The sequence below is a fragment of the Botryllus schlosseri genome, chromosome 10, assembly GCF_051294905.1.
Source record: "Botryllus schlosseri isolate E-star chromosome 10, Bs_hap1, whole genome shotgun sequence".
Taxonomy (NCBI): Eukaryota; Metazoa; Chordata; class Ascidiacea; order Stolidobranchia; family Styelidae; genus Botryllus; species Botryllus schlosseri.
In genome coordinates this window covers 6,372,853-6,399,388 of record NC_137245.1, presented here as the reverse complement: position 1 = coordinate 6,399,388, position 26,536 = coordinate 6,372,853, and the positions used below count along the sequence as shown (strand labels likewise).

The window sequence follows — 26,536 nt, the reverse complement described above, 5'->3', positions numbered from 1 at the left end:
TGACTTGAAAATATATGATAAATACTTTCACTAGAGGCCCTGTTGTGATAGATACGGCACGACATTTGCTCGCTTAGGATATACTTGATTGAGAGGCCGTCGCTGGCCTATAAAATTGTCTTGCGAACTGCAGCACATCTGAACTAATTTTAAAAAATGGGGGGCGGGGAATTTGTATGTGAAAAAGAGATTTCAAATAGCATTTGAACATACTTTCAGCAAACAAAAAAAAACCATAAGGAGCATACGTTCGGATATAACTGGTTGACTACATGACAGTTCGGACATGAACAATTTAGGAAATTCAATTCTAAAGTGGAATTCCTCCCTAAAAATTGCAAAATTCCCCCCAAGGGGGGAATTCCTCCCCGGTTGGGAACCACTGGTCTATGTTCAATTGTTCATCTCATCTGCCCTGATATCTTTCTTTTGTTGTTCTGATGTCTTGGTAGAACCTCTCCCCTTGCTAATCAACAAGATGATCAGGAAATATATCAAGATGTCATAACAGGAAGTGAACTTTTATGCTCATGTTTGTGCTCGATATGCAGATACGAATTTTCGGACCAACTGTTTATGGTAGGGTGCTTTATGATCATCTAAAAAGTTTTTTTCACTACATCTTAGGAGAAATTACATGCAATGAACTCCTTCCTAATGTGAAATTGGAATCTTTCATCGGTATTCGAATATAACAGATACCAGATTTAAGCTTCTCGTTTGATAGGGTACTGGTTCCACTTTGTTGACCCAGCGGAAAATTACCCATTTACCAGTCAAAATAAAGGAGACGCATATGAGTATTGTAGTTAGGCCTTCCAAGGACAAATTTTATAGTTTTATACTCCTCTTTAATCTTGGTAGAATGACCAATTGATACAGGAGAACATGTATTTCCGTTGTGCAGAAGTACAATTTTCAGGCTTGACAACCTGCTTTTTTGACAAACAAATATTTCGCATCATGTTATGTTAATATTGATAGAATGACTGAGAATGACATGTCAATTAGTTATTTATGTGTAGTATAAAATTAGAAAAAATTTCGATTTTCTTCCTACCAAGTGAAATATTTAAGGGTAAATACAGTAATTTGGGGCTTTTTTAGGGATATAAATATCTTCTGACAAAGAGCCAGCCAATCTGACAAAATTAATGTGATATTCGCAATCAGCAACCTCAAAAACCCTAGAAACAGCCCTCAGATGTTTTGCCTAAAAAATTATTTTTCATTTTGTTGACCAGTGTAATTGTTGAACCGACTATTTTGAGGGGTTCCAACCCTCCTATATCGATGTATGTCGGCTACATCGGGTGGCAATTGTCCGTAGGCTTATACAACATGTTTTTTCGAAAGCATTTACACAAATATGGCATAATTTTACAACTTGAAAAAACACAATTTTCAAGTTATTTAAATCTCTCAAAAATACTCTATGACAGCGGTTCTCAACCGGGGGTCCGCGAAGCAATTTCAGGGAGTCCGCGAGACCTCTACATTTTTAAAATGTTTCATAACCTAATTTTTATTTTATTTTTTAATCTGAGAAAGCATGAGTCTGTTTCGCACCACAACTGCTAAAACCTCATGACTCATATCAGCATATAATCGTCTGACATGGAATATGGTAGTGTGGAAACTCATTTTCATTGCCTATTTTCGAATAACCTGCTGATACAAACATATTGCTGTTTAGAGACGTTTGATGGGTTATTTAAAAAAAATATATATATGAAGATAGTAACGTCAATCAGGGTGACTTCGTAATGTCTGTGAAACCTTCTCGATTTGAAGTTGTCAGTCTCATCAAATAAGTGAACAGTCGTTTGAAATAAAAAAAATTCCGAAGTATTTCCATAATTTGTCTCAATGCAGGGAACAGCTTCTTGGACGTACAGAACTTTAATATGCAATTGAATAATATAATTATATTGAAATGAACCCGAATATTTTCGGGTGACACTCGTCATAAATCGGATAAAGATATACCTGCTCTTAAGGCTTGGCTATCAGATTCGGCGCATTCTAATTGCGGATGCCCTATCGACAAAGCTGATTTTTTTATGAGAAAGGAGTGTTTCGTTGCTATCAAAGCATTACGCTCCAACCCTGAAATTAATATCACCAGCAGTTATATTGGTATGCAGCCTTGTATTGTTAATGTTCAATTGTTTATGTTCGAAAATGTTTGCTCGTAAATTTATATGTAAACCCGAACAGAACAAGTCGTTTCATGACAGTCTTTTTCTGGTTAGAAAACTTGGATCCATTCTTTGGAGCATAAAATTAGTCTATACTTTTAGATTAGGATTTCACTTTGACGGTAGAAACTCTCTGCGGGCCGATCAAAATGCCGTTGCGGGCCGAATCCGGCCCGCTGTCCGTGTGTTGCCCGTCCCTGCGCTAGATGCTGGACGTCTAATGTTCAGAAAATATGTGTTTCTTCATTTTGGTGCCATAAATGTTGCGATCACACCAAAAGTATCGTCGGAAGCGTTATGCGTTAATATTGCATTAGCCTCCATCTATCTTTGCGGAAATGGTTTTCGGCACTGCTCGTTCATATCAAAACGAAGACGCGGATTTTCAAGACACGACCAGTTACTTCAAGAAATACAGCAGCAAAATTAGCTTTGAAATAATAAAAGTCTACCAATTTCTACAGAAATAGTATGATGTTATCTTCAAGAAAAATCATTATTTTGCTGTGTATCACAAGCCTACAGTTCATATTTGCACAAGACAGATGAAGGTTGCACCATAATAGAGCTAAAATTGAACTAAAATTCGAGGGGGTCCGCGAGGGTCCGTGACGGTCAAAAGGGGTCCGCGAAGCCAAAAAGGTTGAGAACCACTGCTCTATGATTTATGTTGGTTTACGAAATACTTTTGAGTTCCCTTCGAGCTCGCTCCCCACCATATTGGGAAATTTGGGGTGGGCAGTCATGGACCTGGCAAGAATGCAAATCGTTGGGTGCGATAAATCGTCCACTATAAAAATGGGCAATATGTACATTATGACGTAACAAGCAAATGACGCATCTTTTTAAAGGAAGTTTGTTATCTCATTAGGCGTTTTCAGCGCAATCCATATGTTGTCTTCCAATAAAAATTCTAACATGCAAAATAAATGTAATCGTGAGTAGCCTAATCGTGATTACTTTTCCAATGTAATCGTAATCGTAATCGACTACCTCCCGATTTTGCTTTAATCGTAATCGTAATCGCGTCATTCAGAAGTAATCGTAATCGCAATCGATTACATTCATGAAGTAATCACCCCATGTCTGCTCATGATACTAGGCTTCTTCTCAACAGATCATCACAGTTAAGCCATGGCGCCAAAATGGGTGACCTGATCCTCAACTACCAATGTCATTCTGTCAGAAAACGTCCACGTGTTCCTACGGAAACAGAAACAATAATCTCAACACATATTAGTCATCGTCGTCGGCCACTATGGTATGGTCTTACAACTGAGTTCACATAAAAAAGAAAACAAATATCTGGCACAGACTATGTTTCTGAAACTTGATGAATTTATTGTAAGGAAATTTGCATTATCAAACTTGAAAAGCAGAATATGGCAAAACATAAATCCGTACGCAGTGGTCCGACCATTTACATGACTTGAGACAATTGTGAAAGATGAAACGGAAGTTATTACCAATGAAGAACATGTTGAGAATTGATTAGGCATAAAAACAAAAACGACAGGCTCTAGTATCAGGCAGGCTTATAAGGATTTCAGTGTGGATTTATTGAAGTTGTGATACTTCTGACGATGTTGCTCAACAACTTGCAGCAGACTTTCCTTTTGGAGTTCATCATCTGTGATGATCGAAGAAAAGTCTGCGTGAGTTTAACTCCTCGTTCAGCAGCGTCATTGATGACTTGGACATTACTTACAAAATCGCTCATTTCATTGTATGATTCATATTGAGGTCATTGCTTCACAGGCTGATTCAACCATTCTCCAGAACACTCAAATTAGTTGAACAAATGCCATGACTGAGGGCCCACTAAATCAGCCAAAGTTGTTTTCCCCTCTATAGTCCTTTCTGATGAGAGAATGGGTGGCCTGTGTCGATAAGAATGCGGTTTTTCAACTTTCAGTAAGCGGCTTGCAATGCTTTTTCTGGTATCGTAACTTTATTTTTCTGAGAATAGGGAGAGAGAGAGAGTTTTTATTTTAGGGCATAAAGCACGGTTTCCTCTACAATGTACCATGGATGCTTCTTCAACTTATTGAGAGCAGATTCAGCAGCATCTTTATTGGTAGTTGTGTAGTCAGAGCCGTAACAGCACTTCGTCAGGCCCCCCCCCAAAACTTTGCTCTTGGGCCCCCCATAGGGTTATAGGCCGAACTTCTGGGGGGCTTCGCCCCCCAGACCCCCCTCCCGCGATACCCTGTTTACCGCTATTTATCATATTGTTGGGAGTTTGTTTAGTCAATGGCCTTTTGTCGCCTAAGCGCGGAAAATTTCTAGAATTCATGATTGAATCGGTCAGTATGATCGGGAATTGCATATATATTGTAATCAATTTTTATCTTCTCTCTGCTCACGTAATCAGATTTGCCGGTAGAGCTGAGTGAGGTGTGTTTGAAAGGTCGGACGACTCAATAACAATTAAACATCTTCGGGCGTATACCCATTGGCAGGAACGAAACAGTACCTCGTCATACCCCCTAATACGTGGGTCTTGGGCTCCCATAGGGTGTAAAACGACCCCCCCCCCCCCATCACGTTGTTCGCTTTTGTCACGAAATCATCTGTACTTTATTGTGAGGTAGCGCGAAGCGCGAAAATTTTCGATAATTTATGATAAAATCGGTCAATCAGATTGGCGATTGCATATATATTATGCTATCAATTTATTGTCCTCGCTACTCACGTAATTAGATTCACCGGTAGAGCCGAGTGAAGTGTCTTGAAAACGGGAGGGCCCGTAAATAATAATTAAACATCTTCGGCGGGCGGACCCGTTGATATGACTTCGTTACATGCTATTTCGTGACTTCCAGTCTGCTATAACAAAAAATATAGAATCGCCCATAACGTGAGCTTCTAAACTAAGAGACGCACACGATTTCAAATTGGTATTTCTTCACTGGCATAAAATGTTTACCAGCGGGATGGTATTTGTCTTGTGAGGTTCAGATTGCAAAGACAGCAACATTCGGCGCCAGTCATTTAGGCGCCTATGGACAATTAAGCCTATATGTATTTTGTATATATAACGAAGTCTTCGGTCAGCATAAAGTAGGGTTACCATATTTTTGTAATCCAAATTCCGGACGCTTTTTAGCGCCCACTAGCGGATTTCAGAATGTGGTATGAGCACATTGTGGATAATATGACGTCACACCAGCAAAGCTTTGTCTATTGACTAGAGGTGGTCACGATCCGGTTCAGGAGTATGTTGTTCTGTGTTGTAGGTTGTAACCAGGGCCGAAGCCACATTTTCAGCCTCCTCCCGCCCAAATTATCACTGATCTTGAGCCCATCATAATCGATGCAACTTCTGGGGCTTTTACTATATGCATCTGGACGTTAAATGATTTGAATGAATTATGTCAATAATATTGGTTCTTCCATATATTACTATATAATTTTATCCTCTCTACGACCACATGGTCAGAGTTAGCGGCAGAGCAGGTGGAGGATGATGACTTCGAAAATGCAAGGAGCGTAATTGTACATCGTTAACTCATGTCCAAACGGCCTAAACCGACTCTATGATCATATCGTTATCTTGTAATTGCGATAACAATTAGACTCATTTCTGTAACTGAATGTTATTTTTATTTATTTTTGATCGCAGTTTTGCGAGGGTGGTAGTCGTAGTCCCCAAATTAAAAGCAATATACATGTTACTAAATCGCGCGTAGCGCGAAGAGAAATTTCATGTAGCGTAAATCTGCCCAAAAATAATATTGTTTATGTTGATTTAGGAAAAATTATGAGCTTACTTCAAAATTCCGGACATTTAGGCATATTTTAGAAATTCCTCCCGGACGCAGTTTTTACAGTGAAATTCCGGACATGTCCGGGAAATTCCGGACGTATGGCAACCCTAGCATAAAGGCATAGACCTTTTCGGCCAAGCTTTTCTCGATCGCTGCCGATCGTTCTGGCCCACTTCTTGGAGTAGCGTGTTATATGGCCAAAACTTGATTGTATGTCTTGGTAGGTCGTGGCGCGATAATGGCCCAATACCCAATAATAAAGACAAATGACTACTTGAATTCGCGCGCAGCGCGAAAAAATTTTGAAAAAATTGCCTAAATTTTCCAAAAAATACTCTATGATTTATGCTAATTCACGAAATAATTTTGGGCCCCCTTCGATCTCGGGCCCCCCCAATTGGGGGGTTTGGGGTGCGGCAGTTACGGTGCTGTGTGTAGTGTAACCTCGTATATCCTGAATGAACCGCAATTCGTTTCCTGGCGCGTCACGGCCGATGCTGCAGTCCAGCGAAGCAGGAACATAGAATAAGCTTAGAAACAAGTTCATGCGCTCCAGTTGAGTAACAAAACTTGATGAGTAGGCTATTGCATCTGATCAGCCCACATGAACATATTCTGAGAATATAGAATAGTCCCCATCCACATGGCATGTGGTGCATTTGCTTAATAGGTATTATTTTGGCCATATTCAATATTTTGACAACTTCCTCAACGGTTTGAAGAAGACAATCCTGTGTTTTGGTAGTTTTAGGACATTCCTCTTTCAGATACAGCAAATACTGTAGAACCTGGCGTAGAGTAGGTAACTAGGAATGAAAATACACTCAGATGAATATCCAACCAAATAATGAGCAGATTTCGATCTTGTTATTGGTGGGTCCAGCACAACCTTTCAAACAACGTTTCAAACATTCTTCTTCAACCAAGTTCTAGTCTACCATAAAATAAGATAAATCGGTATCTTACAGTAAGACTAAAATTGAGGCAAATATTACATACATAACATTTACATACGTTTCAGTAACATTTACTAGCTTAGCACCAGCTAAAAATATCTGCGCATCTGTTCTCGACTCACAACTAGGGCTGGGCACAATGATTCGAGTACTCGAATCAGAATCGAGTATTAATTTTAATGATTCGAGTCGAGTAGTAAAAGACAATTTTTTCGAGTACTGAAATTATACGCTTCTCGCCACTGAAAGTTAATTTATCAACGAGAATTGGGTTTCGATACTAATTTTCACTGTTGGAGCCTTGAAACCTTGATTGGCGGTATCGTAGCCTACGAAACATATAGTACAAAGCTACGAAGGTTACTGGATGTAGCACATTTTTGAAGTCATGATTATCCCACAACATTGTCACCAAGTGGATGAAAGCGGTATGGTCGAAAAAATACCAAAGTATTATTTATGAGATGGAAAACAGGCATTATATTCTTTGTGGTGGCATAAACGGTACATATTTAAACGTTGACGTATAAAATTCTGTTCTGACGTCATAATGGGTGATACTCGATTACTCGACTCGACTCGAAGCATATTTCGTGATTCAGAATCAAATCACTCAGGTACTCGATTTTGCCCAGCCCTACTCACAACACGGTTGTGCTTCGTCGGTATACGATTCATAACAAACGCGCAACCAATACATGTTTCCCGTGAACACGATAGACTGGTTGTTTTTGGTAGAACGAAGATACATCTGACATTTATAGGACTGCATTTCAGTACAGTTATAGAAATAGATATATTTCCCATCGCTACAAAGCCGTTTTGAACTGATAACTTCACAAAAGCTGCAAACCAGTGACACGGTCAACACTACAGAAAAAGATATGACGTCAACACTATGTTGAATCGTCAGTAGTAAGGAGAATCGACTCGTGGGTCTTTGGGGGCTTTGCGGGCAAGGAAGATCGCGATGAAGATGACTAAAATCGCTTGTAAAGGTGTTTTTATGTACTAGACCAGTGGTCGGGAACCTTTTTTGTCCGAAGAGCCATATTGGCCCTATTTTTTCCATCCGAGCTCCCAAAGAGCCATACACACATGCCCGTCAACCGTTACGCCACAATTGAAAATTCATGACGTCATGGTAGCACTAATTCGAACTCACTGCAGGGATTCCTCGAGTTCGCCATATTTTCTCTGTAAAGTCTGGTATTTATTGTTCGGAAATAAAGGTCGAAACGAGAGGTTTAGAACAGACGGGCCAAGCTTAGAATTTATTATAATGCAATTCATAAGTAGCTTAGAATTTATTATAACTGATATCAATCGAATGTGACTGTCACACTGAATACAAAAATCTAAATAGGCCTACTTGTCGACTTCTCAAAGTATTCCGTGGTAACACAGCGTTGCGACACACGCCTACATTTCATCGCCGGTACTACACAAAGCTATACTTCCGATCAAGAACTTGGATAGCTATGACGTTGTTTGTAATTTGAGTTTGTAATTGTCACATTCACAACAGTTCATTTCGCGACGTAGATCAGGAAGACAATGCGTATTTGAAAACTACGTTTTGAAATGGGCGGCGCCGTGTCTGCTATTCTCTTTGATTAATCAACGTATCACACAATTTAAGATTTAGTGTCGGGTTCATAGAATACGCGAGTGATATTGGCAGCCGGCGTGACAGTAATTTAAATTTGATGAGTTTGAAAAGAGGGGGTCCGAGCCCCTAAACCTGAAGACGGCATTGTCTTTACCCCTCAAAGACATGTTTATACTGCCACAAGAATATTTATTTTGGCCGTGATGAAAATTTACCAACACGTCGTTGCAATATTGATCAATTCAATACAAAAATAAATATTTGGCAAAGAGCCATATCTTATACCCAAAAGAGCCATATATGGCTCGCGAGCCATAGATTCCCGACCACTGTACTAGACTATCATTTGAAACTACGCAAAACAAGTTTCCAAAAAAATGTCCAAATCTGAACAACCCTAATGTATACCATATGCTTGAACTGAACATGTATGGTACACGACTTTGCCGAATCACCAAATCATAAATTTCTGACCAAACTAGCCGAGCCAATGCCGAGCAGATATTTTGCTGCACGAGTAACACTGCCTAAAAGGACTCAATATTACTGTCCTCCAACTCCACGTCAATTTCTCATGCTCTTTCTACGTCCATTTCCATTTCCAGTCAGCCAACAATGTTTTGATCGCTACAATATTTTGATCGACCCGTGACAACGCTGATGGTCCGATACACACCAATGAAGCTTTAAGCCTAAAACCTGCCTAAAACTGAAAACCGCTGCGCTTCAGCAAACGGCTGCGCTCTAGGACAGTGCTTTTCAACCTTTTTGAGCTTCATTCGCACTTTTTTTGTTTTTGAAAATAAATTTTATTCGCACAAGCTAACCTGTCCTTGGCAAATGAGCTCAGTGGTGTACATGTACAGAGGTGACCCCCCAATATATGCAAGTAGTGATATTATTGATCGAATTCATCCATTGCAGCCGAGAAACTGCGCCATTAAAGGGGCACAACACTAAAAATGATGCGGTATCAAATTGAAATTCAGAACGCCACCGCAATGGAGCTGCAATTTATTGAAATTTCCAACTACCTCCCCGATTGCGGCAAGAGAACATCAAAATCTCGTTGTTCAAAATATCTGCACTCTGCGGTTGCGAGTGTCACAGAGCGCGATTCGTCCGTCTGACAAAACGCAGACTCCTGTCGGCTCCTTCATCTGTCCAGGTTTAGGAAATTTGATTTAGTAGAGTAAGTACCGCAAGTAAAGTGGAAGACTATCTGAGTACCGGTAGCGGTATCGCGGAAACGCTATGAAAAAGAGTGCAAGATAATGGAATTGCAATGCCTCCTGTTTCAACACAAGAATGTCGTTGGTCAAAAGATTTGCACTCTGTGGTTGCGACTGTCAGTGACCGCGATTCGTCCGTCTGGCAAAACGCAAACTACTGTTGGCCACTTCATCTGCCCAGGTTCAGAACCGAAGCTGCCGAAACAAGTCACGAACTCTCCACCGCTCGTGAAGATCTGAACGCGGTGGTTGTCGCACACGATCATGTTGCCGTGATAATCTGTGGCGACACCTGACGGACCCTTGAACTGAGACTCGTTCCTTCTTTCCGATCCAAACTGGCAAAGATGGCGACCGCCGTACGAGTCGAAAACACGGACTGTGTGATGGCCCAAGTCACTGACGACGACCTGCGAAAAAGGTGAGAGGTCACGAAAGTTCATACGGACCTGACGACTCACGTACTCTGCCGTTCGAAGTCACGGAAAGAAATGCCGGATTTTTCACTTTCCGAAGCGAACTTCCGAACGAACTTTCCGCCCTCCGAGAAGACTTGAATTCGGTTATTGCCCCAGTCGCAAACGTAAATCAAACCATTGTCGTCCGTTGCGACTCCGATACATTAGAAATTATCCACAAAAACGCTTTTTAATGCTAATCTAATTTTTCGACTGTCCTTATTTTTGGGTCCGTGTTTTTGGGAACCATGCTCATTGCTCATGGGCTTGAATTCGTTCGTTGCACACCCCGACACTAGTTCATCCCAACGGCCTTCGTGCATGTTTTCCAGAAAAAAAACATCCGAACAAATCCTATCATGAATTCAAACCAAAGGTCGGCTGAATCTCATGATCAAGCCATATTTTCTAGGTGTTTCGCTTATTGCCTACAGTACCCAACACAGTAATCTTGGGTATGTAAAAACTCTCGCAATTCAACAAATATTACATACTTATTAAAAGATAGTTCTCGCACCGTGTCGACATAAAATAATACCCATGCGGTCCATACTATAATAATTCTTGAAGGGGTAACAATTTGCGTTACAGTAAATTGCAAATGTCAGTCTGTAATGACGATATTTTCTGCTATCCTCGTGCCCCGTACTAATCGAATAAGTATTACGAAAATAAGATGATTTTTTAGCGAAATTAAGCAGAAAGTCAATTTGATATCATTTTTCCAGCCTGTCGCAGGCTCAGACGGGCTGATATACTGCCCATGTCTGCAGCTACGCCAGCTTCCAAGCTAGGTTTTTCATTACGTAATATTTATAGTGCGAAAATATTTATTCACTAAGGTTTGCTAGAGCTACGATTAGTGGTGTTTTATTGTTAAACAAGCTTTTACAATTCCGTCTCAACTACAACAGTTCCACTGCAATTGAATTTCCTATTAGGTTTATTTGAATTATTCCACTTCAGATAAATTAACAATTATCCACGATTTTCATCCGCACCATTCGCACCACCTTCTTTATTCGTACTGAAAGTTTTTTCATTCGCACCAATGCGAACCATCACACAGGTTGAAAAGCACTGACCTGAAATCTTGAAGAAAATCGCGTTCGCACGAACCAGAACCTTCCAGGGGTTCGCACAGTCCCTAGTAATGATGGAAGCGCAATCCGAATTCCTGCCCAAATAGTGAGGGTAAAGTGATCAACCGAAAGAATATTGAATCGCGGAAAATTCGATGTATGGAGGGCAGTTTAGAATACGGATGATGTATTATTGAAATAGAGATATATTTATATATATCGGACAGTTGCAAGGGTTCAGTTGATGTAGTTAGTTGCCTGAAAATATATGAAAACAATCATTTTGTTGCGGTCAGAGTTCGGAAACTTGGTACCATGAAAGGAAAAAAAAATACATCAACAAAAAACTACAAAACTATATTTTCCGATCGAGGAACTACTAAATCGACCACCTTATAGTTTACTTTTGTAGTCATTGGGTAGCTGTTTTAGGCATGGAATAACCTAAATAGAAATGTTTTTGTACTCAGGTATAGCTTTTTCCAGCCGTCAAGTAGTAGTTTAGTAAAAAAATTGAACGATTTGGTGACTGAACTGAAGGTCTCGAAAAACTTGTATGAAAGTGTATTAGCCCATGCTCTAAACTGTAGAGTCTAAAGCAGAGGTCTCAAACACACGGCCCGCGAGACCATTTTGTGCGGCCCGCGATGACATTTTAGCTTTCAAGTATTCGACAATATTTAGCTGCCAAGTAACTTTTTTTAATTGGATAACTGGAAATTCGCTCTAAAACTACTCCAGAAGCCGGAAACTATACTCATCAAACTTCACATCTACATCACTTTCAAAAGTTACCACGCACTGGAAGATCAACTATTACGTCACATTACTTGTTTGAGATGGTAAAACATGACCCGTTGATTATTCGTGACTGAAAATTGTGATTTGGACCTTCCGTAGAATTACTCGAACTCGGACTCAATGAGTGATAAAACAAAATTGACTCTAGTTGAGTCGCGTCAAACGTTACAATCAGAGAAGGACCTATTCTCTTATTGTGACCCGGAACGCCTTGACATGGTTCAACCACGGACGCCACAAAATATCAAACTGGCATGAGGAATGCTAATATCAAAAGGTTTTACCTAGTGCTGCGAAGATTATTGATATATCTAAGCAACTATTGGCATTGTGTTTACCTCTTGATGTGTAGTTAGTTACGTCCTACGTTGGGTATCTTTATCCTTGTTATTATCGCCAATCAAATGTGGCGAGTGTAAAGTTGACGTAGCATACGCTTCACAGCTGTAACACCAATGGATTCTTCATCGATTGGACATTTCTATTGCTATGGCACAGTAATCATTAGGGCAAGTTTTTGCAACTTTTGCAACTTTTTTTACAGCTTCCGGCAGCTTCCTAAATACTCGTAAGATATGTAGAATGCTGTTTCAAACTGCTTGAAGGATTCTATTAGTGCAACTTTTGTCCATTTTTTTTCCTGCAACTTTTTGCAACATTTTTCAACTTTCTCGATTTTTCATGAAAGTATTTTCGATTCTGGTGAAATACACGGACAAATTCGACTGAAACACCGTAAATCAGCACCGAAGTATTTCGGGTGCTGAGCCGGAAAATTGACCTTTTTTTAGTCAATCTGAGAAGTTTACCTTTTTTTTAGTCAACCGAGCAAATGTGGTCAAAATGCAACTTCTGCAACTTTTTTCAAAAATAAATGCAACTTTCCACGGATTTACCTGCAACAAAAACTTGCCCTAGTAATCATTATATTCAAGTTGTTATAGATCTGTTCCAAAATTTGGAAGGTAAATCAAACGCCGATTTAATTTAACTTTGGGAATGACATGATCAGCATCCTAGTTATCAGGAGTAAGCACGAAATTTGGATTAGGTTGTACTGCTCCGATGATCTGATAAATTATCAATCTTTTTATAATTCTAAAATATTGTACCTATAATTGTGACACTACGTCAAATGTCCGCTAGCTGCAAAATTTTAACGCGACAGCTTTTAGGATGTCCTGATGCATTTGTACTCTCGCATGGTCTCTATACTACTAAATATACCACTTCTCTGCCAAGTAAAGCAACAATTTCATTCAAATACGTGAATTTTTTTGAGCCAGGCGTGAATTCACATTACTAAATCACATTTTCAAGGGGCGTGTGGAATGTCAGTCTGCAAGGTCCCGTTAAATAAGGCCTTTACTTGGAAATATATTGAATCCCCCCCACTATTGGTGCTGCGGCCCGCGGCGCAATCAAAAAGTACGAAATTGGCCCGCGAGCACATTTGAGTTTGAGACCTCTGGTTTAAAGGATTCACAAGATACCTTCGGTTATCATAAAACACGTGTTACCTACAACCAGGGTTGCCATACCGTCCTTATTTCTAAGATTTGTCCTTATTTTGAAGGGTCACGTCTTAGAAAACTTAACTGTCCTTATTTCTAAGAAACGTCCTTATTTTCGACTTGCGTCCTTATTTTGTCTTATTTTCAACCACTACTGAACTTTGATCGTTTTTCTCTGTTATCTGTGTTGCATATTATTCTAAAATTATGCTTTCGCGTCGAGATTTTATGACATTATAACTGAGAGGAACTTTCGTGACATACACACCACAAGATTGAACTTTTAAGTGGTGAAATAGCTAGGGCAGTGAGTGGTGGTATAGCAATTTAGTCTGTACTGAGCTACCACACCGGACGTCATTTTAGCAGTAAACAGCAGTGCCAGGTTCCTGCTGTTTTTGGTCTACGGCAGAATAAGCTCAAGCTGTGGGGAAGGCAGCATTTATTGTGTACTGAAAAAAGGCGCAGTGCAGTCGACTCATAGGTTAAAAAGTAGTAAAACTAGAAATCATTGATAAATTTATCTAAAATATATTGCACTTGCGCATACAGTTTTAGCTACCACTAAGGATTAATCTGATTAGTTAAAATGAGCAGGCGTAATAACGTTTTCTTGCGATGATTATGAGATTCCAGCATCGCAAATAAGTTTTCTTCGGCCAGGACCTAGACTACAACCATTGTTATTGGAGTTCTTGCTCCATACGCTCAAAAAATTATTTTGTCCAGACCTGGTGCACGGTCTTTTTCCATCTTGGTTGACGCCTCTAATCACAACGAGGGGAAGAAGTTAGTTTATCACCGTACGGGCAAGACCAACGTATATATTTTTGTGAGGGGGCTGACGAAGTGCTGTTTCGGCCCTGAGTATAGGTAAATCTAGACCTGAGCTGTCGTGACATCTACAAAGAACCTTATAATAACAATGAGTTGCTAGGGCAGATTGTTTCTGGCGAAAAGTATGGAATGTGATATGCCATGGCTAGTATAAATACAATATATGTACAAAAACGCTTTTTCAGGCTATTCTAATTTTTCGACTGTCCTTATTTTTTGGTCCATGTCGATGGCAACCCTGCCTACAACGCTGAAACCTGAGTATGCCACAGCAACTGTTGCGATTTAACGCTGGTGAAAACGACTTCAAGTGGAAGTAGTAAACGGGCTGGTACATGTAATATATCCTCAAATATAAGCTATAGATAGCTACCGGCTCTAATCCATCACACGTTGTAAAGATTACAAGTTCAAAGTATCCTGTGGGGTAGGGATGACCAATCTTTTCGGCCAAAGGGCCACATAAGCTTTGCGAACCATTGCGCTGGCCACTTGGATGTTAATGGCATTTTTTAGTCGTCCAATAGGAATGAACCGGATAAGGTCACGGTTAAAACAAAAGTTATCCCACTAAGCATCAAAATCAATTACACCTATATCATGAACACTCGTATAGCCTCACGAGGCGCAAAAAATATTCGGCCCCTCTGGTTACCGCTTTCAATAGGGGGCACCAATAGTAAAAGCAATAAATCGAGTGACAATAAATCGCGCGAAGTAAAATAAATCCCTCAGGGAATACTTTACTTTATGTTCATATACGAAGATCTACGACAACTATGGCTGTCCACCACTGACTACGCCAATGTGTTAGAACGAGAGGTGGTCAGTAACGAAATATTTCTACTTTTGGGAAGTACGCAAGTATTGTTCCTCTACTTCAGGTAATTTCTCAAGTAGATCTGATTTTTTTTTACTTCTACTTCGTAATATTCTGTCATCTAATCAATTTTCGCTATTTTCAGTTTGTCAAGTAGTAGTTTATTCACCCAATACGAAAGATAGCCTGAGGAATTTCGGGGTTGTTTTCACGGGGTACTAACATTTAATATTCATAAAAGTCAAGTAAAGCCCAAAAATGTTGTTGCGCTTTGCGCACAGTAGTTAGGAAGTGACAAATATGTTTCCACGAAAGTGCCAGTGAATATAATTTAGGTACCGGATTGCTTGGTTCCGCTCACGCCGCATTGTCGCCCATATAAAATATTTGATCTCAGTATATATCCCCCACTATAACGATTGAAACGACCGTTTTGCGATCTGTCAATTAAATATCATATCATAATCTAGCAGCACATTTCGTGACTTGCTAATCTAGAAAATCCAGCATTTTTGAACGTTACACCTGTTTTAGCAGATCACCTTTGAAGCTTTATGGACAAAAGACATGAAATATATTTTCCGCTTTTTAGATCTGGTACTTGTATTTCACTTTCAATTGCGAGTATCATACTTTAAGTTCTAATTACTTTCAGTTCTTTTGTTTGCAGAACATACATATTGAAGCATAAAAGCAAGTGTAGTAATGCCTCCATTTTTCGAAAATAAAGCTACACTAAATATAACTTTTGCGATCCACAATATTTGTTATTACCGTATACTAATCGCGCAAAGTGATGAAACCGTATCCGATACAACGTATACGTATTGCTCTTCGCCTAAACTTGGGGCCTTATAATATGGGGTAGGGCGCCATGCCATGATATTCTCTAAAACGTGGCCTCCTAGTAAACAAAGGGTTAGCATCGCATTTTCATATCAATACTATAATTCGCATCCCATGATTCGAAAGGATGCTTATTCTGTCCAAAATTGATACCTCCTGGGATGCATCAATAAGAATCAAACTCTCTGCACCTCCCGCATAGCTCAATTCGCCGCTGTTGACAGTCCATGCAAACGAATTATAACTGTTTTCAAAACTACTTACTTATACTTGAGTAGATATAAAGTCAGTCAATTCTACTTCTACTTCAAGTAGTTTTGGTTGGCTTGTTGAAGTACTTCTACTCGTACTCGAGAAGATTTTCTCGTCGCTACTTCTACTTTGACCAACTCTGGTTCGAACCGATAGCTTAGATGTGAATATCGGTAATTTTGTGGTCTGGCCAGTCAAAATTATGGTTGGCTTTGCAAGTTCATATAAGTTACCTGGGTAATTTATTATGATATATCCAATGTCGAATTACCTCGCGGGCCACTCAAAATCTTCTCGCTGATCACATTTGACCCGGGGGTCACGGGTTGGCCGCCCCAGATGTGGGGTCACTTCTGTATAGGCTATTTCACCAAATCAATAAAGCTGTTGCGCATATACCTGCCCTGACACCTGCATCATTTAATATTACGAACGCGTGTTGTAGGCGAGAGGATAATATATATCACACTTCTTAAATGATGTCATCATGATGGAAATAGCAGCAGCAGTAAATAGCGTCGAGGAGATGTGTTTCCCAATACCCGTAACCAACAGATATGCGGTTGCTTGATTGCTTGTACAGAAAATATGTCGATACACAGCCAGTAACCAAAGTCAGAAACCAGCGCTTGAAAGGAATTTGCCAAAACATATCCTCGGTAATATCTGCTTAACTTGTAGGTCGAAGGCGTTTCGCGTTTTCCACATCCCCTCCCCGCCCATTAGGCACGATAGCGATTCGTACACCACCACGCCAAGGAAAATAGGGATGATCGGGAAAAAACCATTCATGATCCGTCCAACAGAGCTTTCGAAAACTCCCTATTTCATCAGCATTCTTTCCAACTATATAAATCTCTCCATTCAGAGCAAAGGCGTCATACGATGATACATCAAGTGAAGTCATGGTTAAGAGATGCGACCAGTTTCCGCTTACACTTGAATTGTTCCATATGATGCTACACTCTGCATCTCCACCCACGGCATACACCCTGTCATTCACATGTACCAATGTAAAGGATCTTCGGCCAAATGTCAGCGTCCTCCCCACGACTTCCCAGTTACTGCTTAGAGTATCGAAAATCTCTATTTGGTGGACATAGGCATCGCCGCGTTTATTTGAAACGCCACCCGCGACAATTATTTGATTTCCAACCACGCAGGTTGCAAAATCGTATCTGGGAAATCTCATAGGCGGACTAGAGATCCATCCACCGTTGGCGTATTCCTCGACAGCTATTTTACCTGACAAATAAATGGCAATTATTAAGAGATTGCAACTTGGGAGGCGATGGGGCGGAGCGTGGAGTGATTGAATCATAACCTGTGACACGGGTCCAAAATGACAACATAAAACTTGCTAAATCTGTTGTGGGACTAATCCTAATCCAGGGGTGTTCAAACTTTTTGTTTTTCACGACCACATTTCGATTATATTGATAGCGTACGGCCTCATTACAGCGGGCAGCCGTAATGGCCAATTCGACCGCAAAATATCCATGTTATGTTACAGCTACTACTACTGCTACTGCTACTGCTACTACTGCTACAGCCACTTCGCACCGCTGACAGCCCTTGTGGTGTTTGTGGTCATCACTGTTTTCATGTGAAATACCTTGGGCATAAAATATTCTAATTGTAGAAGCAGAACGTCCCCGCAACTGTACTATACGCATCCAAATCGCGAGTAATAAAGTTATGAAAACCTATTAAAAATCGCCGTATTTTTAAGATTACGAAATCATTCTTGTATCGCATGAACATGACGCCGATTTCGCACGGATTTTATTGGGATTTGCTCACTGTTATGGTGGAGAATGTAGGATTTGCTCAATCTGAATTGGGCCGCATTGCTGTCGACCGTGTCCAGATTACTGTGTCAACGTCTTTGATTAGTCTGAATATGTAATGAAATGACGGTACTCGTATTGACGTATATTAATAGCATAAATTTCTACTCAAAAGTACATGCACATTGTACAATTTGAACGATTTCCAAGTAATGTCAAATACAGTGGAAGTAGAAGGATAAATTCAATATGAATACTACGTAGTTTGACGAACTAGATTCGGAACGAGCCGTCCAAGAATTATTTTGTTTGATCGTAAGGCGGAACAACTTTCAACGTTTCAAGATGCATCTTTTCAAATAACTAAGAATGACCAAAGCCTCCACAAATCACTGCTGGGATCACCCGAGTCATGACTTGATTCGAGTCAGACTAGAGTCACCTTGTACGTATTACTTGACTTGACTCACTTTGCTAAAATGACTTGACTTGACTCGGCGTATCAGAAATGTGGATTGACTCCAATAACTCGTGACTCGGAGCAAAATCAATGAGTCAATTTCAAGTCATGAGGTAATCGGTGTCGATAAAAATCACACTCGAGTAACCTCCAAAAATCGAGTGACTTGACTTGACTCGAGTCAAAATGAGCAATGACCAGGCCTGTTTATTTTTGGATATTGGGTTTTATTTTTGGAGATTCTCCAAAAATAAGATTTGAAAACATCCAAAAATAAGATTTTTTTGGATGATGTTTTTTCAAGTTTTTCAGTGAAATAAACAAGTCAAAGCGATGTAAACGACCAGAAAACTCATAAAAACACACAAAAACAGCATCTATGTGTGGGAGGGGGGTCACCGAAACGCTAAAACTACTTCCACTCAATCCACTTCACGTTTCTGCTGACCTTTCCCCTCCGCCTTTGTACTCCTATATTTATAAGTTTCACAGCGTGACACGTAGACAAGACGGGAAGGCAGCTTGAGTGAGGCAAAGGGGACGGCGAAATCATATACCGCCACCTCTGTCACAATCACTTCGTCCACACGATGATGGGACTGATCTGCTGATGCTTCAGACGGCAACACAACTTGATCCAGTAGATGGAAAGTGCGCACCCCATGTTTGTTGACGCTCGTTTATTGTCAATGAAGAAGGTGGCCTCTTGGTTGACTGGAAACCGTACCAAACTGCTTGATGTTATGGACGAAAACAGTCCGGCGTGTGCACCTTCGCTGCAGTGGTGCATCCATCTGATCGTTCTCGATCATATGGTCACGGTCTCACAGAGCTGAGCACCACCATCACGAAGCTTTATGGTCTTGACGTTCTGATCATGGAGCAGCAGCAGCTCATGCGCCAGGTCGAACGCCTTCGAGCTCTGTGTCCAGGCGAGGACTGGGACAACGAGGACCGCCACTAGGTTTTCTGGTCAGAGGGTGTTGAGCTGTCAAGTTCAATGAGGCACTCAACTTCGTGGAGGATCCGAGGTTTCAAGCGCATTACTGACGAGCGCTTTTCAGGAGCAAAGGCTTTGAAGATTGGAGAGTTTGAAAAGTTAGACATTCCTCCATTTTTGGACCCCTAACCTCGATGTTTCCCCACGATTGCGACGTTCGGGGCCGATATCTCGAAAATCAAGTGGGAGGAGGGTCTCGGCGGGGTGTCTCGCACTGATTAATATTCTTTAGAAGGCATTCTCCATGCCAAAGACTAAATTTGTGAAGAATGTATTGGAAAGTTAGATCAAGATCACTGATGATATCTATGTGCTGGAGGACTTGAATACATGATAATAACATACTATTGGTGGATTTTTTTAGTAGTAATAGGGTTCAAAACACCTTCATTTCTTATTTTTTGAGATTCTCCAAAAATAAAATTAGAAAACATCCAAAAATAAGCTATTTTTGTTATTTTTGGAGAAATCCAAAAATAAACAGGCCTGGCAATGACTCAAAATTACTCGTGATTCAAAGTTAGTGACTTGATCCCAACACTGCCTCAAATATGTACAATTTCTAAACTAAGAACGGGTACTGTAATACAGAGTCTGCCCGGGTAGATCTTTTTCACAAAAGGGATGCAGATCCATCCTAACACTAAATAAAACTCGATTAATCACATTAAGTAAATAAAAGCAGTAGTGAAGTGGCTCTCAACCTAAGGGGCATGAAAGCATCTGAAGGGGATCGCGAAGCTGATTTTCGCTACTTTTACTTTTACTTCGTAATATTTTGTGATTTTCTGACTTAATTTCGCTACTATCAGATTGTCAAGTATAAGTAGTTTAATCCTACAATCAGGAAGATAGCCTGAAGAATTTCGGAGCATTTCTCGAGAACTACCAACATTTAATTTTCCAGAATTTTCGTCGTGCTTCGCACTCAGTGGATACGGAGTTGGCGTGGTTTCGTTCACATCGCATTGTCGTCCTTCTCCCATATGAAATATTTCATCACATTATATATGGCTCATGATAACGTTTGAAACAGATGTTTCGCAATCTAGCATTTACTTATCATATCGTAATCTAGCAGTAACTTTTTTGACTACTTTGACCGCCTCTGATATCACCGGTGGCTCGAAATTTTTCACTATCATAAAGGGAGCCGTGTCTAAAATGGTTTGAGAACTACTGCATTAGTGCTTCGAAATCTGGTCAAGTATAAGTGGAAATAGTGTTATCATATACCCAGTTTAATTGTGTAAGTATACAAGATCCTACTCGAGTAAACCAAAAAGTAGAAGAAATGTGTCTGTAGCTACCTCGACTGCGTTGGCTCTTTCTTCCACCAATTGCGTACAACTTGCCACTGACAAAAGCAGCACAGAAATCCTCTCTTGCGTGAAGCATGCACTTTTCTATGTCCCATTCATTCGTCTCTGTGTCATACATATGGACATCGGTCACGGCCCGCCCCCCAGCATCTTCCTCGTAACCACCTAAAACCCAGATTTCATGTTCCCGAGTGGCGACGGCGAATCCCGTTCTGAAAACACGAAGTGCGTTTGATGTTGCTGATACTGACGTATATCCGCATAGACCAGTGACGTGCGGTGAGACTCATGCTGGGCGAGGCACTGAACTTTTATAATCAGATTTATAAATATATGCAACCAACATGGTAGCGGATTTAGTAGAGAGATTTGTTAATTATCACATCAGCACCCTTCACAAGCACGCTGTACGCAAGGAGTTACTATTTATATCCAAAATTGAAGGTACAGCATGAATAAAAATATATAACATGTGTATATATCAGTAATATACATTTTAATAATATATTCATATTAGAAATATATTAAAACCCGAAGCTTTTCGAGCCAACACTCTTCAGGGGTAATCGTCGGCATAAAGAGAATTTTAAAAACTTGCATATATCTACATTGCATACAGCCAATTGTGACGTCATAGAAACAAAGCAACATCAAGTACAGACAAACCGCGAGCGCAGCTAGTGGCCAATTTTTAGCTGAAGCAAACGTTCCTTCTGCTGGCATAAGCGTGGTTGGTGGATCTTAATGAATGTCGATTCCAGCGCGGACAAGTGGGAAAGTGTGCGGCCTCTACCCAAAATGGAGAATCTGTCGTCACTATAGTTTTTGGCGCAAGTAGCATGCTCAGCTAAATGCCTGCTAATGGCAGAGTTCTTTGCCACGGCCTGATTGTGTTCCAACACCCTTAGGTCAGTTTCAGTTTCAGCGGCCTGTTCCTGGGAATTTAATGTACGTAGTCTAATAACGCGCGGTACATGTTGTTTGATACGTTCCTGCAAGCGGTGAGTTGTTCTTCCTACGTACCGACAATCACTGTGGCACTTACATTCGTAAACTCTATTGCTTTGTTGAGAAGCGGGAAGAACATCTTCGCGCGTGGCAGGAAGTAGTTGTTTGGTCGTGAATACAACATTCGTTTTGACGTTGTCGTAACAACGATCTCCGGCGGAGACCAACTGTTTCCCAAAACGAGAAGACATGAGACCCAACCACAGTAAATGTATGTATACATTATTCTCAGGGCGTTCGAGTTCCGAGTATAATTTTACATCCGAACAGATCATCAATGCTCTATGTACTAATGTTCCAATTAAATTCAGTGTACGGCGGTTTGGGCTGAACGAATTCCAACGCAGATATTGTCCGGTAAATGTTGGTTTCCGGTACACCGAGGTAACGATGTAAATACCCCGTTTCTCTACAAGAACGTCCAAGAACGGTAACGAGCTGTCGCACTCTTTTTCAAATGTGAATTTAAGTGAAGGATGTAGCGCATTCAACTTAGCCTGAAAATCGTCAAACTCTGCCTCATTATGGCAGATGACGAAGGTGTCGTCCACATATCGACGATACATAAAGGTTTTTTGATTGTATCAGCTGCGAATAATTTGTTCTCATGGAATCCCACAAATATATTTGCTAACATCGGACCGAGTCAGTAAGGAAATGTAGGCTACTTGCTATGCCATTGGTTCGCAGCCGGTTGGTAATTCGGGGGTCTGGGGTATCAACTTTCACCGTTATCAAGTTCTCACTAAACAAACTCTGGTTATAATTTATTATAGAGAGGTTCTTAAGGGACGTTTGGTAGGTTGTGGGGAATGAAGACCATCAGAAGTGGGGAATGGAGATTGCGAAGTCCCAGCGCAGTGCGTAAAAATGCCAAATTTCACTGCATCACTTGCCTCGTCTGTCCGCACCTCACTACCACAGACAAGTGGTTCTCGAACTGTGGTGCGCGACGCTTTCGGCGGATTTTAATTATAATTTATAATCGGACCGCTTATGGATCGATGTAGTCTGCGATTTGCTCTCGTTCGCAGTAGCTTGAGCAGAAGACCAAAGGTAAAACAGTAATTGAACATTGATTAACCACTAGAAATATTCGATATGTCCATTTATACTATCTCGAGAAAATCAAGTTTTTTCAGTCATATCTTGGTCAAGGCTATGTTCGTCACAATGCGTATAGCGGGCCTTACATCTGACAACCTTGTCTTAAATCTTTCATACCCGGAAACCGTATCTGCAGTCACCTTCGAACTCCCTTGGTAGAGTTGACTAGTGGTGTCCATTTATCTCGGACGAAATTGTAGCGCTGAAAGTCATTCGTGGCTTCATGGCTTATCGGCAGCGAGTGTCCGATGGTTCCAAGCATGTATAAGTCATAGGACTGATCGCATTGGCATTCTGTATATAATGGATGATATCCATAAGAGAAAAAGCGGAAAAGTTTTCTTCGCTTCGCTCATACAGTGATGGGCAATTTCGAGAAGAAGACCTGGTTAATTGAATATCGATTCGATATATTATCAATGGACTGAAAAATGTATGGCTCAACCCATTATATATCGAATCGAGTATTAGCAAATGGATAAATATATACAATAACAGTTACATTTCAGCGAAAGTGACATAATAGTGGGTGTCGGAGATTTGATAAAACAGGGGATCAGGCATGTGATCTTGGTTAATACTCTATAGGGTCGGGCAAAATTGGAGTTCCTGGGGGATTCGATTCTGAATCGAGTATTGCGTTCTGAGTCGAGTTCCATATAAAATGTCGTAAGATAATGAAGTATATGGAAAGGTCGAATAGGCACCTTAGTTGATAATGCCCGTGCTACATCATATTAAAGATAATTATATTATTTGACCAGATCTATTACATTAGACATTGTGATAATTGTGATATAAGTTGAACACGACCTCATAGAAATGTGAACTCCAGTAACGCGTGTCGCTTGTCGGCTACTATCTATTTGGTATGTTGTGATTAGGGTTGGATTTAGAACAAATGTTTTTTTGAGAAACTCTGTTTAAAACATGTTCTAAACAGGGTTTTACATAACGGCCTTTAATAAAAATTAATTTTTTCCAGTTGTAAAATCATGCCATGATCGTGTAAATACTTTCCAAAAACCATGTTGTATGAGCCTACGGACCATTACCACCAGATATAGCCGACGTATGCGATATCGAATGGTTGGAGCTATAGCACGTGTATATTTCGTCAAATGAGCTATATTTACCCTATATTTTCAATTGTCAACGTCGATCCACTATGACGTCAAAATTGAATATTCGTGGCGTCATGGTTTTAAAAGAAATAAAAACATGTTTTAAAAAAGGACCTTGTTTTAAACATGTTTGTTTTAAATTGATTTTTGTTTAAATGCAACCCTAGTTGTTGTCAAACAATACGGATTTCAAGGATTCCGCGATGGCAAAATAGTATCGAAATGTTATTTACGTCTCTAGTTTACCTCTTTGTGGAAAGGAACGTGTATCGCTCTAGTAATAGAACATAATAATATCTCGCAACACGACTTGAATGATTTCAACATATATTCGAATCGAATTCTGCACAGCCCTAGTGACGACACGCTAAAAAACTCTGGGATTTTATACCAAGGGGGCAATTGGATCTTCACCACTCTTTCGAGTTTGAGAACCCTTTCGATAATGGATATTTTGTCCATTCATTATCGTCAGCCACAAGTGAACTTTCATGGGATGAAAAACGAAATTGCTTTATCCTCAACAAAGAGATCTACGAGACACACAGACATGATCGACTTACTTGGTTTGGCCGAATTGGTGGGATTCTCCACGTCATCACGCTTACGTTTCATCGAGCAGGAACCCATGCCGCGAGAGGATGAAGGTGTATTGGACTGTACACTCGCCATAGTTCAGAACAGAAAGTTAATTGTGAGCGGCCCAATAAATCTGGAAAACAATCGCGAAGGTACCGTTGCAGAGCAGTTTCATCTGAACTATTTTGACTCAATACTCGTTCGAGTTATTTGCATGTACGGAGTGTTCTTTAAAGCAGTGCTCTTCAACCCATTTCGTCGCAGTACGCCCTTCTAACGTTTACTCGAAGCTCGTATAACCCCGACAAGATAATGTACCGATTCCATAGTAAGTCGCATGTCGATTGTCTATATATAACATACGGTCGAATTCCAGCGGAGGATCGAGATGGGCCCATCTGGCCAGCAAATACTCGTATATAAATGACTGTTGGGAACTTTGCACCGCGGAGAGCCCGTGATATATTTTGTGCCTGATTTCTGAGACATACCCTGCGTATGCAAGTTTCTAATTGTGGAAGAAGAACATCCCGCAAGTTTACTATACATGAACCAAAATTGCGAGTGTAAATGTCAGTTAAAGTTACTGGGATTCGGATTTTTCAACCTCTTGAATGAATTTCGTTGATGATGTTGGTATTTTCTCAGATTCCTGTCATAATTTTATTCATTCTCAGCCCACGCCAACAGATTAACCGGTAGAGCTGATGGAGGGGGGTGGTCTTCAAAACATTCCGGCGCAAAATTAATGATTCATCATTGATGATTTAATAATCAGTTTGTTGCATTATGTTATTTTTTGAAATTGCATATTGAAGGTCGCCAACACACGCTAATTTAGTTATGTGCAATGTTCCCTCTAAGCTTCGCACGTGCGCAAATGCGCAGTGCTGAAACGGTCTCTGCGCACAGAATATCTAAGCTGCGCACAAAAAAATCCGAAGTGATATTTTTTTAGAGGTTGCGCACTTTTGTGCAAGTGACCACGCAGGTGCGCAGACTATAGAAAAATTAGAGGGAACATTGCCAGGGACAAATAGTGTCTGAAACCGAGGTACAAGTGCGGCCCGCAAAGGTAAACATTGCGCTCCGTGAGTAAGTGAGAATTTGCAATCACGTGCACCTCACCAAAGATATTTTTATTTTAGTATAGTCTCGTACGCGTCAGCGATACTGATATCATTTCAATGGCGCATTATTTTCTGGGAATGGCGAAATAACATGATTTAACAAAGTTATAAATACCAATGGGCTAGCTCAAAGTTAATCTGCGAGAAAATACCGAATAGTCTTCTCCGCATGGCATGAACATTGCGTAAGATTTACTCAGGACCGTAACTGCCGCGCCCAAAACCCCCCAATTAAGTGGGGGTCGAGCTCGAAAGGGACCCAAATTTATTTCGTGAATTGACATAAATCCTGGTGTATTTTATTTTGGAGTTTTCCAAAACAATTTCGCGTTGCATGCGATTTAATATTCTCAAATATCTTGATTATTGGGTACCCTTTCCCCAACAAAAAATACGCATGATTTATAGAAATGGAAACTTGGGCGTCGGCCAATATCGCGTCACGACGCACCAAGACATATGAAGTTTTAGGCTATGTAACATGCGACTCTGAGAAGTGCGCCAGAACGATCAGCAGCGAGAAAACCTTGGCCGAAAAGGACTGCCCTTGTGCTGACCGAAAATTCCGATATATATACATATATGTTTAATTGTCTATGGGCGCCTAAATGGATGGCGCCGAATGTTCCTGTCCT

General features: G+C 40.4%; 1 protein-coding gene and 2 long non-coding RNA genes across 3 annotated transcripts in view; 1 reads left to right on the top strand and 2 right to left on the bottom strand.

Moving 5' to 3' along the window:
- Positions 1-26,536, top strand: part of LOC145449025 (uncharacterized) — a 567,369-nt gene that overhangs the window by 275,131 nt on the left and 265,702 nt on the right. The window lies entirely within an intron of this gene.
- The window catches only part of LOC145449022 (uncharacterized), a 427,802-nt gene that overhangs the window by 317,209 nt on the left and 84,057 nt on the right, over positions 1-26,536 (bottom strand). The gene's annotated exons all lie outside the window — the stretch shown is intronic.
- Positions 16,674-24,959, bottom strand: LOC145447614 (uncharacterized). The gene is made up of 4 exons (XM_080325852.1): positions 24,756-24,959; positions 23,209-23,362; positions 20,942-21,165; positions 16,674-17,626 (listed from the first exon to the last, which is right to left on the bottom strand). Exons 1-4 carry the CDS (start codon positions 24,862-24,864, stop codon positions 17,052-17,054), a joined length of 1,062 nt encoding a protein of 353 aa, XP_080181978.1. The 5' UTR covers positions 24,865-24,959; the 3' UTR covers positions 16,674-17,051.

What these genes read in the sequence shown, in the direction of transcription:
- LOC145447614 (XM_080325852.1), bottom strand. Translation starts at nt 24,864, where the DNA reads ATGGCGAGTGTACAGTCCAATACACCTTCATCCTCTCGCGGCATGGGT. An exon ending in TCTACCAAGGGAGTTCGAAG is followed by an intron (nt 21,166 to 23,208) that starts GTGACTGCAGAT and finishes TCGTGTTTTCAG; the next exon opens with AACGGGATTCGCCGTCGCCA. An exon ending in AAAGAGCCAACGCAGTCGAG is followed by an intron (nt 17,627 to 20,941) that starts GTAGCTACAGAC and finishes TTTATTTGTCAG; the next exon opens with GTAAAATAGCTGTCGAGGAA.